Source organism: Castanea sativa, chromosome 8 (assembly GCF_040712315.1).
Source record: "Castanea sativa cultivar Marrone di Chiusa Pesio chromosome 8, ASM4071231v1".
NCBI classification, from domain to species: domain Eukaryota; kingdom Viridiplantae; phylum Streptophyta; class Magnoliopsida; order Fagales; family Fagaceae; genus Castanea; species Castanea sativa.
In genome coordinates this window covers 21,525,778-21,540,930 of record NC_134020.1, presented here as the reverse complement: position 1 = coordinate 21,540,930, position 15,153 = coordinate 21,525,778, and the positions used below count along the sequence as shown (strand labels likewise).

The window sequence follows — 15,153 nt, the reverse complement described above, 5'->3', positions numbered from 1 at the left end:
AGAGACACAAAATTAAAGTAAATTTAAATACTAATTTAGATTCTAATTATGTTTAGATTTTAAACATAATCAAAATTTAAAGAAGTAATTTTGAATATTATTGATGGTTAAAGAAGTAATTTTAAAAAAGTAACAATGTATTACTTAAAATTTATAGTAAAATTGTTATGAAAATGTTTACCGTATTAAATTTGGAACGAAGAACATCCGTACTCGCTTTGGAGATTGAAAACGTGGAATCATATTTGGACTCCTTGGAAAAAAGAAAAGAAAAGAAATTGGAATACGTCTCTGTTAGAAATACTGAATTGAATAGTATTGTATTTCTCAAGTAAAATAATATACATGAGTGCCTTTATATAGGAGGCATATGAGTGCTGTACAAGTAAATATGAGTGCAGTACAAGTAGTACAATGTGTGCTCTACAAGTAAGTGATCTAGATGGGCCAAGCCCACATATGAGTGTACGTTAACAGCCCCCCTCAAACTCAAGGTGGATGTGAGACCAACTTGAGGTTGTCAACCAAATCACGAAGGCGTCCCTTAGGATGGGACTTGGTGAAGATGTCTGTAAGTTGATCTTTGGAGGAGACGGAGAAAAGCTTGAGAGCACCATGAACAAGATGATAACGGATAAAATGACAATCAATCTCATGGAAGACATCATTATGAGCAATGTGAATGGCACTCTGATTATCACAATAAAGAGGTGTAGCAGAGGATGTAGACACACCTAAGTCTGTAAGGAGCCATCGTAACCAAAGAAGCTCAGATGTGGTATCAGCAAGAGCACGATATTCGCCGATGCGGAGCGGGCCACAAAGGTTTGTTTCTTACTTCGCCAAGAAATCAAGGAAGAGCCAAGTAGAAAACAATAGCCAGTGGTAGACCTACGATCAGTGGGATCTCCTGCCCAATCAGTATCAGAGAATGCACGAAGTACAAGAGGAGATTGAGCTGAGTAGAAAAGGCCATGGAAGAGAGTGCCTTTCAAGTAACGAAGAATGCGCAGAACAGCAGCATAGTGAGTCGACCGTGGAGCAGACAAATACGGCTGACGATGAACGGCATAAGAAATGTACGGGACGAGTAAGCGTGAGATAAACTAGGCTGCCAACTAATCGTCTGTAAAGAGAAGGATTAGACAATGGTTTCCCCCCCGAGGGAGTCAGATGCGCATTAAGTTCAACTGGGGTGTCAACAGTCTTGCTGTCAGTGAGTCCAGCACGAGACAAAAGATCAGAAGCATACTTGGCTTGAGTAATATAAAGACCATCTGAGGAAAGAGTCATTTCAAGCCCCAAGAAATAGCTAAGATGTCCAAGATCTTTCATCTCAAACTGCTGACTAAGAAAATCCTTGAGTTCTTGTATGCCACTAAGGTCATCACCAGTTATGATCATATCATCCACATAGAGAAGAAGTAGAATGGTGCCTTTATCAGTACGACGAAGAAATAAGGCAGCATCATAAGGACTGGCAGTATAACCCAAGCGAAAAATAGTAGAGCTAAATTTTGCAAACCAGGCTCGAGGAGCTTGTTTAAGACCATACAATGCTCGGCGAAGGCGGCAAACCTTGTTGGAGTCAATGGAGAGACCTGAAGGAGGTTGCATGTAAACTTCTTCACTCAAGTCCCCATTAAGGAATGCATTTTTAACATCCATCTGAAAAAGATCCCATTTTCTAGCAGCAGCAACAGCCAGGAGGGCACGAACAGATGAGATGCGAGCAACTGGTGCAAAGGTCTCTTCATAATCAATCCCATACTCCTGTGTAAAACCTTTTGCAACAAGGCGAGTCTTATAGCGCTCAATGGACCCATCTGAGCGAGTCTTAATCTTGTAGATCCACTTACAACCAACCACAGACTGTCTAGGAGGGAGAGGAACTAAGTCCCAAGTATGGTTTTTGGTTAATGCATCAATTTTCTCTTTCATTGCAATCTGCCATAAAGGGTCAGTGGAGGCCTCACGATAGGTTTGAGGCTCGTGGAGTGTAGCAAGTGCAGTGTAACAATGGTAATCAAGTAAATGTGCAGGAATTGATCTTACCCGGGTTGAGTGACGAGGTGGAATGTCTTGTGGAGGTGGAAGGTCTTGTGGAGGATCTTCAGGCGGAGCAGGAGCGGGGGACCCAGGCTCGAGTTGGGGTAGCTCGTCATCAATCTGCTCATCTTCGACCTGTCTAGAAGAGACATTAAAAGGATCGAGTGTTTGTATAGAGAAGTCTAAAGGAGGATCAATTGGAGTTGGAGAAGGAACATGAGACTCCTCTGGAAAAACTTCAAGTACAGATGAGGTAGTGAGGGAAGAACGAAAATGAGAGAGCTCAACAAACAAGTGATGTTCCCAAAAGACAACATTACGAGAAACACGAAGGCGATGAGAGACAGGATCATAACAGCGATACCCTTTTTATGTTTCGCCATAACCAAGGAAACAGTAAAGTCTAGATCGAGGCTCAAGTTTGTTGTGCTCATGAGACTGAAGAAGAACGAAACAAACAGATCCAAAAGAGCGAAGGTGATGATAGTCAGGGGGTGACCCAAAGAGGCGCTCATACGGAGTTTGATTATGGATGACAGTGCTTGGAATGCGGTTAATGGTGTGAACAGCATGAAGAGCAGCTTCACCCCAGAATGGAGGAGGAACCTTGGCAGAAAGAAGAAGAATACAAACAGTGTCAAGAATATGACGAAGTTTACGTTCAGCTCGACCATTTTGCTGAGAGGTACCTGGACAAGTTAGATGATGTACAGTGCCATATGAGTGTAACAGAGCTTGAAAAGCATATTGAGTGTATTCAAGAGCATTATCAGAACGAAATATTTTGATTCTTTTGGAGAATTGGGTTTCAACCATTTTTGCAAAGTTACTGTATATTGGCAAAATTTCAAAACGAGATTTTATAGGAAATATCCAACTGTAACGAGAATAATCATCAATGAATACAACAAAATATCGAGATCCACCAATACTAGCAACAGGAAAAGGTCCCCAAACATCATAATGAATTAACTCAAAAATACTATTAGAAATAGAATCACTATTATTAAAAGGTAAAGCTGGTTGTTTTCCTAACTGGCATGAAATACAATCAAAATTGTCTTTGGACACAGAACCTAACAGACCCTTAGAAGCTAACTGTTGTACCTGAGAAGAGGGTGCATGACCAAGACGAGAGTGCCAAAGTGAGAGAGAAGGTAAGGAAGACACCGCAGCAGCAGTAGCAGCAACAACAACAGACACCGGAGCAACAGGTGGAAGATGAAGATTGTCCACTGGAAACATACGCCCAACTCTAGGGCCGGTCCCAAGCTCTTGCCCCGTCCTCGGATCCTGCACAATACACCCAGAATAGTCAAAAATAAGGCGATAACCTAGTTCAGATAATTGTCCCACAGAACACAAATTATAGGATAGGTCAGGAACATGGTAGACCCCAGGAACATAGAGGTTGGAGGTTGAAACAAAACCAAGACTATTCCCATGCATGGTGGAACCATCAGCTATGTGAATATTGAGGGGATGTGGAGCAGGGTCAAGTTTGGAGAATAAGGACGAGTGAGGTGTCATGTGATTGCAACAGTGTAATCAAAAAGCCAAGTTTGAGACTTACCGAGGCTGGCGAGAGAGCGGTGGAAAGAGATGCATTACCGGCCATACGAACGGCTTGAGCTATGATCTCCTGTAGGGTCGATTGGGTGAGAGGTTGATAGTGGATCCGAAGACCGGGACTCGAGTGAAATGGGAGGCATTGGCGGAGTAGACTCGGTGTTAGCAACTTGCGAGCGGTAGATTTGTTGCAACGGTAACAAGTCTCAATAGTGTGGCCGGGACGCTTGCAATAGTTGCAGAACTTTTTATTGGTCCGTCATGGTGACGATTCTTTGGAGCCAGAAGAATCGCCTGAGTGCTGAGGTTGCTCTATGGAAGGAGTAAGGGCCAGAACATTAAACTTATCTTGGGCTCGAAGAGTTGCAAGGCGAGCTTCTTCTCTGACTAACTCATTCACAGCAGTATCAAGAGAGGGATGAGGACAACGATTCAGAAGCTGACCTCGAATGGGCTCATAGTCCTTGTGGAGTGACATCAAGAACTCATAGAGACGAAATTCATCTCTAATAGCAGCATATTGTTGGGCATCTTTTGAGCATGCCCAAGTTGGATCAGAAAGGTCAATTTGGTCCCAAATGAAGCGAAGCTGATCATAGTAGTCATTGATGGACTGCCCCGGTTCTTGCTTGAGTTGATGCAATTCAACCACTAACTGATATTTCATGGATCCGTGAGTGGTAGAGTATCTTTTGGCCAACATATACCATGCTGATTTTGCATCATCAAAGCTGCCCAGCAAATTGGAGATGGAGGGAATGGAAGTATTTCGAATCCATGTGAGGATCATGTGATTGTGACTATCCCATTCAATCATGCGATTGAGAAAACGATCTTCTTCACTTGCCCCCTTCACGGGAATAGTGATTGCACCGGCAATAATGCCGAGCATGCGACCCTTAAGGAAACTGCGCATAGCTTGAGACCAAGATTAGTAATTCCTAGTCCCCTCCAATACAGTATTGATGGGGCGAGGAAGAAAAACATCCTTTTTATCCATTTAGAGACACAATATGCAAAAACAGACTGCAAAAATAAAATCTATGTGAAAAACTGAGTTAGGAGAACCTGGCCTGAAAAAAGTCAACTCCAGAAAAAGTCAACGGTCAACGGCCAGAGGTGACGTCAGCAGCGCGCTGGAAGTGACGTCAGCGATGACGTGGCAAGCTGACGTGGCAGATGACGTGGCAAGCTGACACGGCAAGCTGACGTGGCAGGTTGACGTGGCAGATGACGTGGCTAGGGCTGACGTCAGCAGGATGAATCTGGCGCGTGGCGGCCCGTGAGGAGTTTCGGTGCGTGGGCGCGTGACCTGCAGTGCAGAAACTTTGGGCGGCGCGTGAGGGCGCATGGAGACTCCGATCACTATAAGGTTTTCACGAACAGGTAGATCGGAGCAAGACGATTTTCGTGGTACCTTTGGAAAATTTTTCGGAGCAATATTCACGGCGGAGCCGGAAAATGCAGTGGTCTTTGTAGTGTTCGAACTCCCCAACGGCGGCTGCTACAGGTCTGGAACCTGAGGACGATGTCTGGAAGACTCAAATGTTCAACGGCGAAAGATTGTGGCAGTTGTTGTGACAACGGAAGCAATATGAAGAATGGAGTTACACCAATAAAGACAAGACTGCGAAGAAAAGGTCAGAGCAGTGGCTCTGATACCATATTAGAAATACTGAATTAAATAGTATTGTATTTTTCAAGTAAAATAATATACATGAGTGCCTTTATATAGGAGGCATATAAGTGCTGTACAAGTAAATATGAGTGCAGTATAAGTAGTACAATATGTACTCTATAAATAAGTGATCTAGATGGGCCAAGCCCACATATGAGTGTACGTTAACGGTCTCTAATTTATTTTTGGAGTAAAAACCACAATAACTTTGGCTTTTGGTTTGAGACATTCAGCAGAGACTTTGTCCCTGATCGGATACTTCTCCCCCGTATCTCAACTGTTGTCTAAAGCAAAACCCGCCAGCAAACCCACAAACTCTGCATGAATAACACGTGTCCCTCACGATTCTCACCCTCCTCTCTTCTTAAACCCCATCAGCTACCCCAGCAGTCTAAGAAATCACAAAGAGAAAGTCCGTGGGACTCACTGAGAGTGTGTGTACGTGAGGGTGAGATACGATGAAAAAAATGGGAAACAAAGTGGCCCTTTTGGCCTTAGTCCTTGTACTCTGCTATGGCTTGGCGATGGCCGTAAGTTTTGTTGAAGATCTAGACGAAGACTGGAGGGGGGAAAGCGAAGAAACGGAAGACTGGAGGATGGAGAGGAAAGGAGAAGGAAGGGAAGACAGGAGGAGGGAGAGGGAACGAGAAGGAAGGGAAGAAGACAGGAGGAGAGAGAGAGAAGGAGAAGGAAGAAAAGACTGGAGGAGAGAGGGAGAAGGAGAAGAAGAAGAAGAAGAAGACTGGCGGAGAGAGAGAGAAAAGAGAGAGGAGTGGAGTACAGAAGAGGGGTTTTTGTTACTAGACTCAAAGCGTGTAGTGAAGACTGATGCAGGGGAGATGGAGGTGGTGAGGAGCTTTGTTGGGAAAATTGTGGATAGGCCTTTGCATATTGGGTTTATCACCATGGAGCCTAAGACCCTCTTCATCCCTCAGTATCTTGACTCCGGTTTGGTCATCTTCATCCGTAGAGGTATTACTTTTCATAAATTCATTTCTTTCTCTCTTAGCTCATAACAGTTCTAAGGGATTGTATTGTGTATGATAAACTATTGGCCAAAACTGTTGCATGTTCTTTTTTTTCTTTGTCTTTCCTGCCTCCACTAATTTCTTTTGCAGCTCTTGCAATCTAGGTGTGTCTCATGCATGGTTTTCTTTTATGTACGTGTCACATGCATGGTTAGCATTTTGGAAGCCTTGGTTTAATGTTTTGCTAGGATGGGTGTTAGGTTTTAATAAAAAAAGCTGACGCATTCAAAATGATGAACAAATAAATGTAATAATGGGATCAAGATCCTCCTATTTTGCCTCCTCCATGGATTTAAGATGGACATAATGTCACAGCTTTTAAAATTTTATAATTCTATATGTTTGTTTGAAGGTAAAATATTTTCCACTAAAAATAGCTTTTAGAAAATGGAAAATATTTTCTTGGAATAAAAATTTTTTCATTAACACAAAATTCACCCTACTAACAATATAATTTCACAAATCTATAATATCAAATCTATTATGATTTCACAAAATATAATCAAAATCTTCTTAAATTGAAATTTTAAAAGAAAAACAAAAAACAAAAAATCGTTGGAGGGTCTTGGGATTGTTGGTGGCGCGCTGTGGCCATGGATTCATCTCACTAAGTCATGGTGGGTTCGTCTCCCAGGAGCTCCCTAGTGTCGTGACTTTTTTTTTTTTTTGGTTTTTTTTGGGGGGGGGGGGGGGGGTTTGAAAAGCATTTTTAGCTGTACTTGGAATTGGGAAAACATTTTTCCATCAAAACAAATCCCTCTGTTTATTTCTATTTGACTTTATGAAGAAATGATAACTTGTTTAAAATTAAAATTTTAAAGTTCTTTTTAGCGTTCATTTCTTGTATATTTGTTAACTACAAGATTCTTACAAAAAAAATGGGGAGATTTTGTATATTTGTTTACAAAATCTTTACCTAGAAATGCACTCTCCCATGTCTATCATTTTCAGAAGCAAATGGGATCCTTTTCCCCTTGATGGGTGTTCGATAATTGGATGATGATGATGATGATGGATTTGTATGTATATTTTTCTTTCAGGGGAAGCAAAGATTGGGTTGATATACAAAGATGAACTGGGGGAGAGGTGGTTGAAAACTGGGGATGTGTACCATATTCCAGCTGGCTCGGCATTTTACTTGGTAAACACAGCGGAGGGCCAGAAGCTTCACATTATTTGCAGCATTGACCCTTCTGAGGGCTTGGGCGTGGGTACTTTCCAGGTAAATTGAGTAGGGGTTTAAGGTTTTGCTGATGCTAAGTAAGTTTCCAAAGTCCTTGATATGGATTTAGTACGGAATTAGGTGGTCCATGCATGATTGATTTGGCCCTTTTACCAATTTGCCATTTGAACTCTAGTACAAGGATTGCAACATTATCAGCTAGCTACTAGTGTGTATTTAGTAGTGCTTGTTTTGATTTTAGCAGACTTTCTTGCTCCATTAAACATGCAACATGTATCAAAGTGACTGACAATTACTCTAAAATGAAAATATTAAATTTAAGCAAACAAGATATATAGTAAATTAATGGTTTGTGTTTCAATTTTTCCTCTTTTTCTTTATGATCTCTAACATTGTTTAGTTTTCACTTTGCAGTCTTTCTTCATTGGTGGAGGAACCTATCCACAATCTGTTCTTGCTGGATTTGAACCTGAAACACTTTCACGTGCATTTAACGTAAGCAAATTACTTCATTAGCAGCAATTAGATTGCAATACCACACTACCACGTGACAAACACTTCATAGAACCATATTTACTTAAAGCCTGCTACTTACAAAACATTCATCACAGATATCATACGCAGAAGTAAGAGACCTCTTCAGGCTAAAAAGGGGTCCCATCATATACCTGAACGATTCTCACTCATCAAGTCCATGGCCAAAAATCAGGCAAATGAAAGAGCATGCCAGACTGATGGACTCCCATGAAGAACCCGCCCAAAAAGAAGAGCAAACTTGGTCATGGAGGAAGCTTTTGAATTCTATGTTGGGAATGGAAACCGAAAACAAAAAAAGGGACGACAGGGGAACAAGCGACAAGGGAAAAGGCAAAACCCCAGATTCATACAACCTCTACGACAGACACCCTGACTTCAGCAACGACTATGGATGGAGCGTTGCTCTTGATAAACATGATTATAGCCCTCTCAAACACTCTGGCATTGGCATATATCTTGTCAATCTCACTGCGGTAACCAATTTCTTCTGCTTCTCTTCCGTTTAAAAACTTTATTCATTACAAAAACCATATATATATTTCATATGTTTCATATGGTTGCCTAGTTATCATGTCTCATACAAGAGACACAAAATTCACTTGGCAGGCACTAGAGACATGGCAATTCCTTATGGATTGTATTTTAGGTTCTCAATTAAATTCATTCAATTATAGGGTGGTTGTGGTTGTATTGGTCCACCCAACATAAAAAAGTGTTTTTTGATCAATGCAGCTATATTGTTGAATGGGTTAAAACTTAGATATAGTAACTTATATATATGATATATTAAGTTCTTCAATTAAGTTCAAACATTTGGCTTCAAACATTTGGTTGCATTGATCAATAAGATAAAGAATAGTGTTATTTTTTCAAGAACAATTAAATTTAAAACAAATTAAGTGTTTAAATACAGTTGAAGAACTTAATGTATTGCATCTAATATTGTATATATGTTTTACCCTATTAAATTTTAACATATAAGAAATTATAATTAGTCAGGATCTTGTGCAATATCATACATAAGAAATTATAATCAATCATCTTCTGCAATACCATAAGGTACAATTATTCTCATTTCTCTAAATTTTTTATTTTAAATTTCTTCACCTTTTTAACTTATTTATTTAATGGATGAGAAGGAACGTTAGTTTCTCAACTTTCAATCTCAACTATTGAGAGCAATTGCACATTGTGAGTATTGCATCGACTTCAATCCAAGAAACTATGCTCTTTTAAGTTTTTTGTCTGTAAAACATACTTTACACTACCTAGCCCCATACACATCATGTCTTGTAACACATGTATCATATTTGATTATATTAGCTTCATATATTATTCATGCAAACCAGGATCTTAATTTTGATGTGTGTACATGGTGGAACACCTTCGTGACAGGGAGCGATGATGGCACCGCATGTGAATCCAACTGCGACAGAGTATGGGATTGTGCTAAGAGGAAGTGGGACAATACAGATTGTGTTTCCAAACGGAACCAATGCTATGAGTTCTGAGATTGCAGAAGGGGATGTGTTTTTTGTGCCCAGATATTTCCCATTCTGCCAAATTGCATCAAGATCTGGTCCGCTTGAGTTCTTTGGGTTCACAACATCGGCACGCAAGAACCGACCACAGTTCTTGGCTGGGTCCAACTCACTGATCCGGGCTATGTTGGGTCCTGAACTGGCGGCTTCATTCGGCATTACTTTGGAAAGATTGCAAGCCATAGATGCGGCTCAGCCCGATGGGGTTATACTGCCTCCGGAGACAGAGATTAAGAGAAGGGAGGAACCTCTACCTCCGGACACCAAAACTAAGAGAAGGGAAGATGAGCATGCGAGGGAGCCAAATGTCATCAAGAGCTTTTGGGAATGATATGGTTATGGTTTGATTAGAAGGCTAGCTATGGCTAGGTAGAAGCTTTTGTCTGTCCAGCTTTTAGTTTTTGTTTTTTGGTTGTTTTCACTCTTTGTTTTTTCTCTTCGTTTCTGTTCATCAGGGTTTGTTCAGGAGTTATATCTAGAGTTGTGAATAAGATCCACTTCTGTTCTTTCCTTGTGAATAAGGGAAAGTATTTGCTCTCTGAAAATTTGACCTTCATGAATGTATGGAATATGAAAGGCTTCTATCGGGCAATCATTCCCTAATCTTTAGTTTTGGTTATTCCAAAGCCCAAAACAGAAACAACAGTACCAAAAAGCAGAGCCTTCAGAACTTTGAGCAATGTACACATTCATATATAGCTTGCGCCAATCAATCCTAGTTTCTAGGATGAACTTAATACCGAATATATTCTTTCCAATGATTCAATTCTCGGGAGAATGGATTTATCTGAACCTCTTCATTAGAAACATTAGAATCTTTAGAAACACAAGAAAGTATATATCCTTTTTTAGTTGAGTTGCCACCAAGGTTTTCATTATCACTGTCTATGACTAATTAAAATACATTTGACTCTAAAATGTCATCATAAAATGTCCTCAGGTTATTCTATTATCCATGACGCATGCACTCAAGTCTTATTAGAATGGAGCAGATTTTATATTATAGGCCAAAACACCATTTTAGTCCCTATATTTTGGAGTCACAATCAATTTAGTCTTTACATTTTAGGAGTATTATTGGTCTTGTTGTTTTTAATTTGGAGTCAAATTAATCCCTACTGTTAACTCACTAACGAAAAATACTTATATGGCAAACGGTATGCATTGTTGGCACATTTATAACTTACATGATTTATATTCATATAAAAATATTAAAAATTAACAACTCATCATTTTAATAAATAAAAGTGCCACATCATGAACAAACACCAAAGATGAAAGAAAATAAAATAAAATCAGCCAAAGACCGAAACAGAAAATTTAATTCCCTTTTATTTTCTTTCATTTTCTTGCAATCCAAACACACACAAACGTTAAAAATCTTCTATTGCAATGGGAAAACTGAAAGTATGAAATAAAAGACCAGTGGATAGAGTCGTAGTTTCAGTTTGGTGGGTGGAAAACAAAGCTTGGGAATTTTAGTTGATGATACAACCATGGCGGAGGTTTTGAATTTTGGAATTTGGGGGATTTCAGTTAAAGAAGAAAAATAGGAAAATGGACTAAGTGGAGTTGATTTGTACTGGCATGTATTGTGTGGGGCCGTGGCTTGTGTGCTTTGAGTTTTCATTGGGAGACTGAGGGAGATACCGCAAGAAAGAACAGAGATGGTAGTTGATGTATTTCTTTTTTGGTAAAGGACTAACATTCATTTTTAAGGAAGTAAATAGAAATCCTATCATGGTCTTTTGCTGCTTGTTTTGCATTGAGCCCATTAACAAAGCGAGTATTACGATTACATGGTGCAACAAAAGGCCAAATGAGCTAAAACCTTACTCAATGCTCTCAGTAGCTTGCAGAAGTAATGCTCTCAGTAGCTTGCAGAGGGTTTGGGACAGTGGTGAGGACACTGACAAGAAATTGGCGGGGTTTTCAATTTTCACAAATCCAAATACAAAGACGGTCTTTCATAGAACTTCAATGTTTGTGTAAGTTTGGATTGCAAGAAAATTGAAGAATATAAAGGGGAATTAAATTTTCTATTTCGGTCTTTGGTAGATTTTCATTTTCTTTCATTTTTGGTGTTTGTTTATGACATGGCATTTTTATTAATTAAAATGATGAGTTGTCAATTTTTAATATTATTATATAAGCTATGTAAGTTTTAAATGTGTCAGTAATGTATACTATTTATCACATAAGCATTTTACGTTAGTGAGTTAACTGTAGGGACTAATTTGACTCCAAATTAAAAATAATAAGGACCAAATTAACTACTAACAAAATATAAAGACCAAATTTATTGTGACTCCAAAATATAAAGACCAAAATAATGTTTTCGCCTATATTATATCCATCGGAACTTAAATAAATATAAGTTTAAATCATATTATATCTATAAACTTTATTATATCTATAAAGTTTTATAAGGTATCATAAGAGCAGTGTAATAATTTTTAATGACTTACATTTTTTAATGACAATTAAATTTAACGTGTAAATTATTGTCAATACAATCAAATAATTGAATATACTTAATTTTAAAACTCAACATACAATAGTTATGCTGCATTTATTTTGATGGAAAATAATTTCCTATTTTTGATTGTTTGGTTTAGCTGAAAATAGTAGTCAATTGAAAAATATTTTCATATTAACCATAAAATTAAATAACCCTCTCTCAGGCGTAAAACAAGCCTTACAACCTAGCCTCTCTCTCAATATAATATTTTTCAATGACAATTAAATTTAACATGTAACCTATTGGTCAATAAAATCAAATAGTTGAATTTAATTTATTATGTTATGATTATTTTGATGGAAAATATTTTTCTTATTTCTGGCTGTTTGATTCAGTTGAAAATAGTAGTCAACTTGAAAATATTTCAAATTAGCCATAAAACCCACTCTCAAGTGTAAAATAATTGACGCTTCAAAACCTAACCTCTCTCTCACCCCTCCTCCTCCACCCACCTCCCTCACCACTGCAATCCACCCTTGGCAAACTTTGACCAAGCCACAACCCGCACCACCACTTCGGCGACCACCACACAAGTGACAGGACAAGACCCATTGCGACCTAACTCTCCCTTGGCTGTCAATCTTTCTCACAATCCACCCATTCCCGTAATGCGACACACCACCATCGCACAACCTCTCCCATTGCACACAACTCTCTCTCTCTCTCTCTCTCTCTCTCTCTCTCTCTCTCTGTGATCCACTCACTAGCCTCTATGACCCAATCTCTTTCACAGATCCACCCACTTGTGGTTTTGACATGATTTTTGTTATTATGTGTAACTTCTTATTGTCTATGACACATTTTGGTTATGGTGATAGTGTTTTAGGCTATATTTTCTGTTAGAGTTATATTAGCCCATTTGCATAAGCCCAAGCCTAATTCTACTTTATGTGTAAGCCAAGTCTCTTACTTGTATTAGAAGTCTATTAGTTTAGGGTTTAGTCTGCTATATATACACATGTTATGGTCTATTGTAATACAAGATTTATACTACACTTTAATATATTATTGATGTAGCTCTTTAGGGTTTCCTCCGTGGATGTAGGCCGTTAAGCTGAACCATGTAACCCTCGTATGTTATTGTATTTTAAACTTTATGCTTTCGCTTCCGCATCGATATTAGCATATTCAACATGGTGTATCAATGCTAATATTTAACATGGTATCAAAGCCAGGTTTCTGTGGCCATGGTTTTCTGTCTTTACGGTGTATTAAGTGCAATCTTTGTCTTTCTCAATGTTTCTTCGCTGTGTTCATCTTCTTTGGTTTTCCACTGCTGCCATCAAAACTCTCAGGTATAGTCATGCCACCGTTAGAAGTCGCATCAACACTGCAAGACCATTGCCTTTCTCGAACCATCATCACAGAGCTAAACTTCATTTAAGGGATCTTTTCAGCCTTATCAAATCTCAAGTTTCATCAAGCTTCCATCTTGAGTTTGAGAGGGGGTGTTAGAGATATATTAGCTCGTTTGCATAAGCCCAAATTTAATTCTACTTTGTGTGCAAGTCAAGTCTTTTACTTGTATTAGAAGCCTATTAGTTTAGGGTTTAGTCTACTATATATACACATGTTATAGTTCATTGTAACACAGGATTTGTACTACACTTTAATATATTATTAATGTAGCTCTTTAGGGTTTTCTTCGTGAATGTAAGCCGTTAGGTTGAACCACGTAACCCTCATGTGTTATTGTGTTCTATACTTTATACTTTTGCTTCCACATCCATACTAGCATATTCAACATGGTGTATTAATGTTAATATTTAACATTGTCAAAGTAATCCCCCCCCCCCCACCAACTAAACACTGTGAAATGAATTGTTTTCTCAAAAATATTTTCAGCAAAAAATATTTTACAATAAACAACATGGAGCCTCCTACACCACACTACAGTCGGCTCTACCGCCTACACCTACGCATTTACAGAGCTATCTCCTGTACAATCCTATAGGAGGGTAATGAATTGTAAAATTAAACAATTTCACCATTCATTGCATCTAAAATGTTATCCTCTAGTATATTCTGAAACTAAAAGTGGTACAATAGAGGTATGGTATTTATGTTTGTATATAGTGATATTCTTGACAATTAAATGATAGCTGGTGCCTGGTGGTCTATTATTTGTGTTTGTTTGGAGGAAAAACTAGAACAAGGAAGACGATAATAAACTTAATCTAGCCAGGATAAAATACGAGAACTACAAAAATATTCCACAACTTTTCCTTTGTTAATTCACGGGCACAGGTGGATAAGAGGATGTGGAATAAGCTATGGAAGTTGGATATCCCGCCGAAGGTCCGTAACTTTGTATGGAGAGCGTGCTTAGATATCCTCCCAACCAGAGCTAACCTCTTCTGCAAGAAAATACCCATCGATTCGACATGTGTAATATGTGGCTAGGTAGAGGAGATGGTCAATCACGCACTTTGGGAATGCCCCATGGCTAGAAATGTATGGGCACTGGTCGAAGGGAAGCTACAGAAGTGTGCGGCAGAGGTACAGAACTTCCACCTCCTAGCTAGACAGATGGTAGAGAAACTGATGGGCAAGGAGCTAGAAACTTGGGCAATAGTGGCATGGTCCATATGGAACGCCAGAAATCGTGTTTGTTTTGAATCTAAACAGAGCCAGCCAAGTCATATACTCAGGGGGGGCACTAACTTACTACAAGACTACCAGGGTTTAAATGGGCATATGGCCCGGCCATGAGTGCACCTGAGAGTGCCAAGTCCTCAATAACTAATGGAGGCCTTATACGTTTTTCTTGTTGTTTTACTCAATTTAAATTTTCTTTGTATTCACTAGTGGGTTGGGTTGACAGTCATCAAATGCTTGTACTTTGTGGGGCTTACCCAATTTTATTCAATATAATTCTATCTTCGAAGTAGGGGTGTCAAATGGGTGGGTTTGGGTGAGTTTGGGTTGGGTATATAAAACCTATTTACCCATTAAAACCCATTTAACTAATTGCTTCTAACCCAAATCTAACCCAACCTAATTATTATGAGTAAACCCTAACCCACCAAATTACCCAATTATCAAAA

At 39.0% G+C, this 15,153-nt stretch overlaps 1 protein-coding gene across 1 annotated transcript; it reads left to right on the top strand.

Moving 5' to 3' along the window:
* The first annotated feature begins 5,708 nt into the window (after positions 1 to 5,708).
* Positions 5,709 to 10,261, top strand: LOC142605509 (vicilin-like seed storage protein At2g28490). The gene is made up of 5 exons (XM_075776904.1): positions 5,709 to 6,268; positions 7,365 to 7,546; positions 7,922 to 8,002; positions 8,119 to 8,517; positions 9,440 to 10,261. The coding sequence occupies exons 1-5, from the start codon at positions 5,755 to 5,757 to the stop codon at positions 9,914 to 9,916; spliced, it is 1,653 nt and encodes a 550-aa protein (XP_075633019.1). The 5' UTR covers positions 5,709 to 5,754; the 3' UTR covers positions 9,917 to 10,261.
* Positions 10,262 to 15,153: the final 4,892 nt, after the last annotated feature.

What these genes read in the sequence shown, in the direction of transcription:
- LOC142605509 (XM_075776904.1), top strand. Translation starts at nt 5,755, where the DNA reads ATGAAAAAAATGGGAAACAAAGTGGCCCTTTTGGCCTTAGTCCTTGTA. An exon ending in TGGGCGTGGGTACTTTCCAG is followed by an intron (nt 7,547 to 7,921) that starts GTAAATTGAGTA and finishes TTCACTTTGCAG; the next exon opens with TCTTTCTTCATTGGTGGAGG. An exon ending in CACTTTCACGTGCATTTAAC is followed by an intron (nt 8,003 to 8,118) that starts GTAAGCAAATTA and finishes CATTCATCACAG; the next exon opens with ATATCATACGCAGAAGTAAG.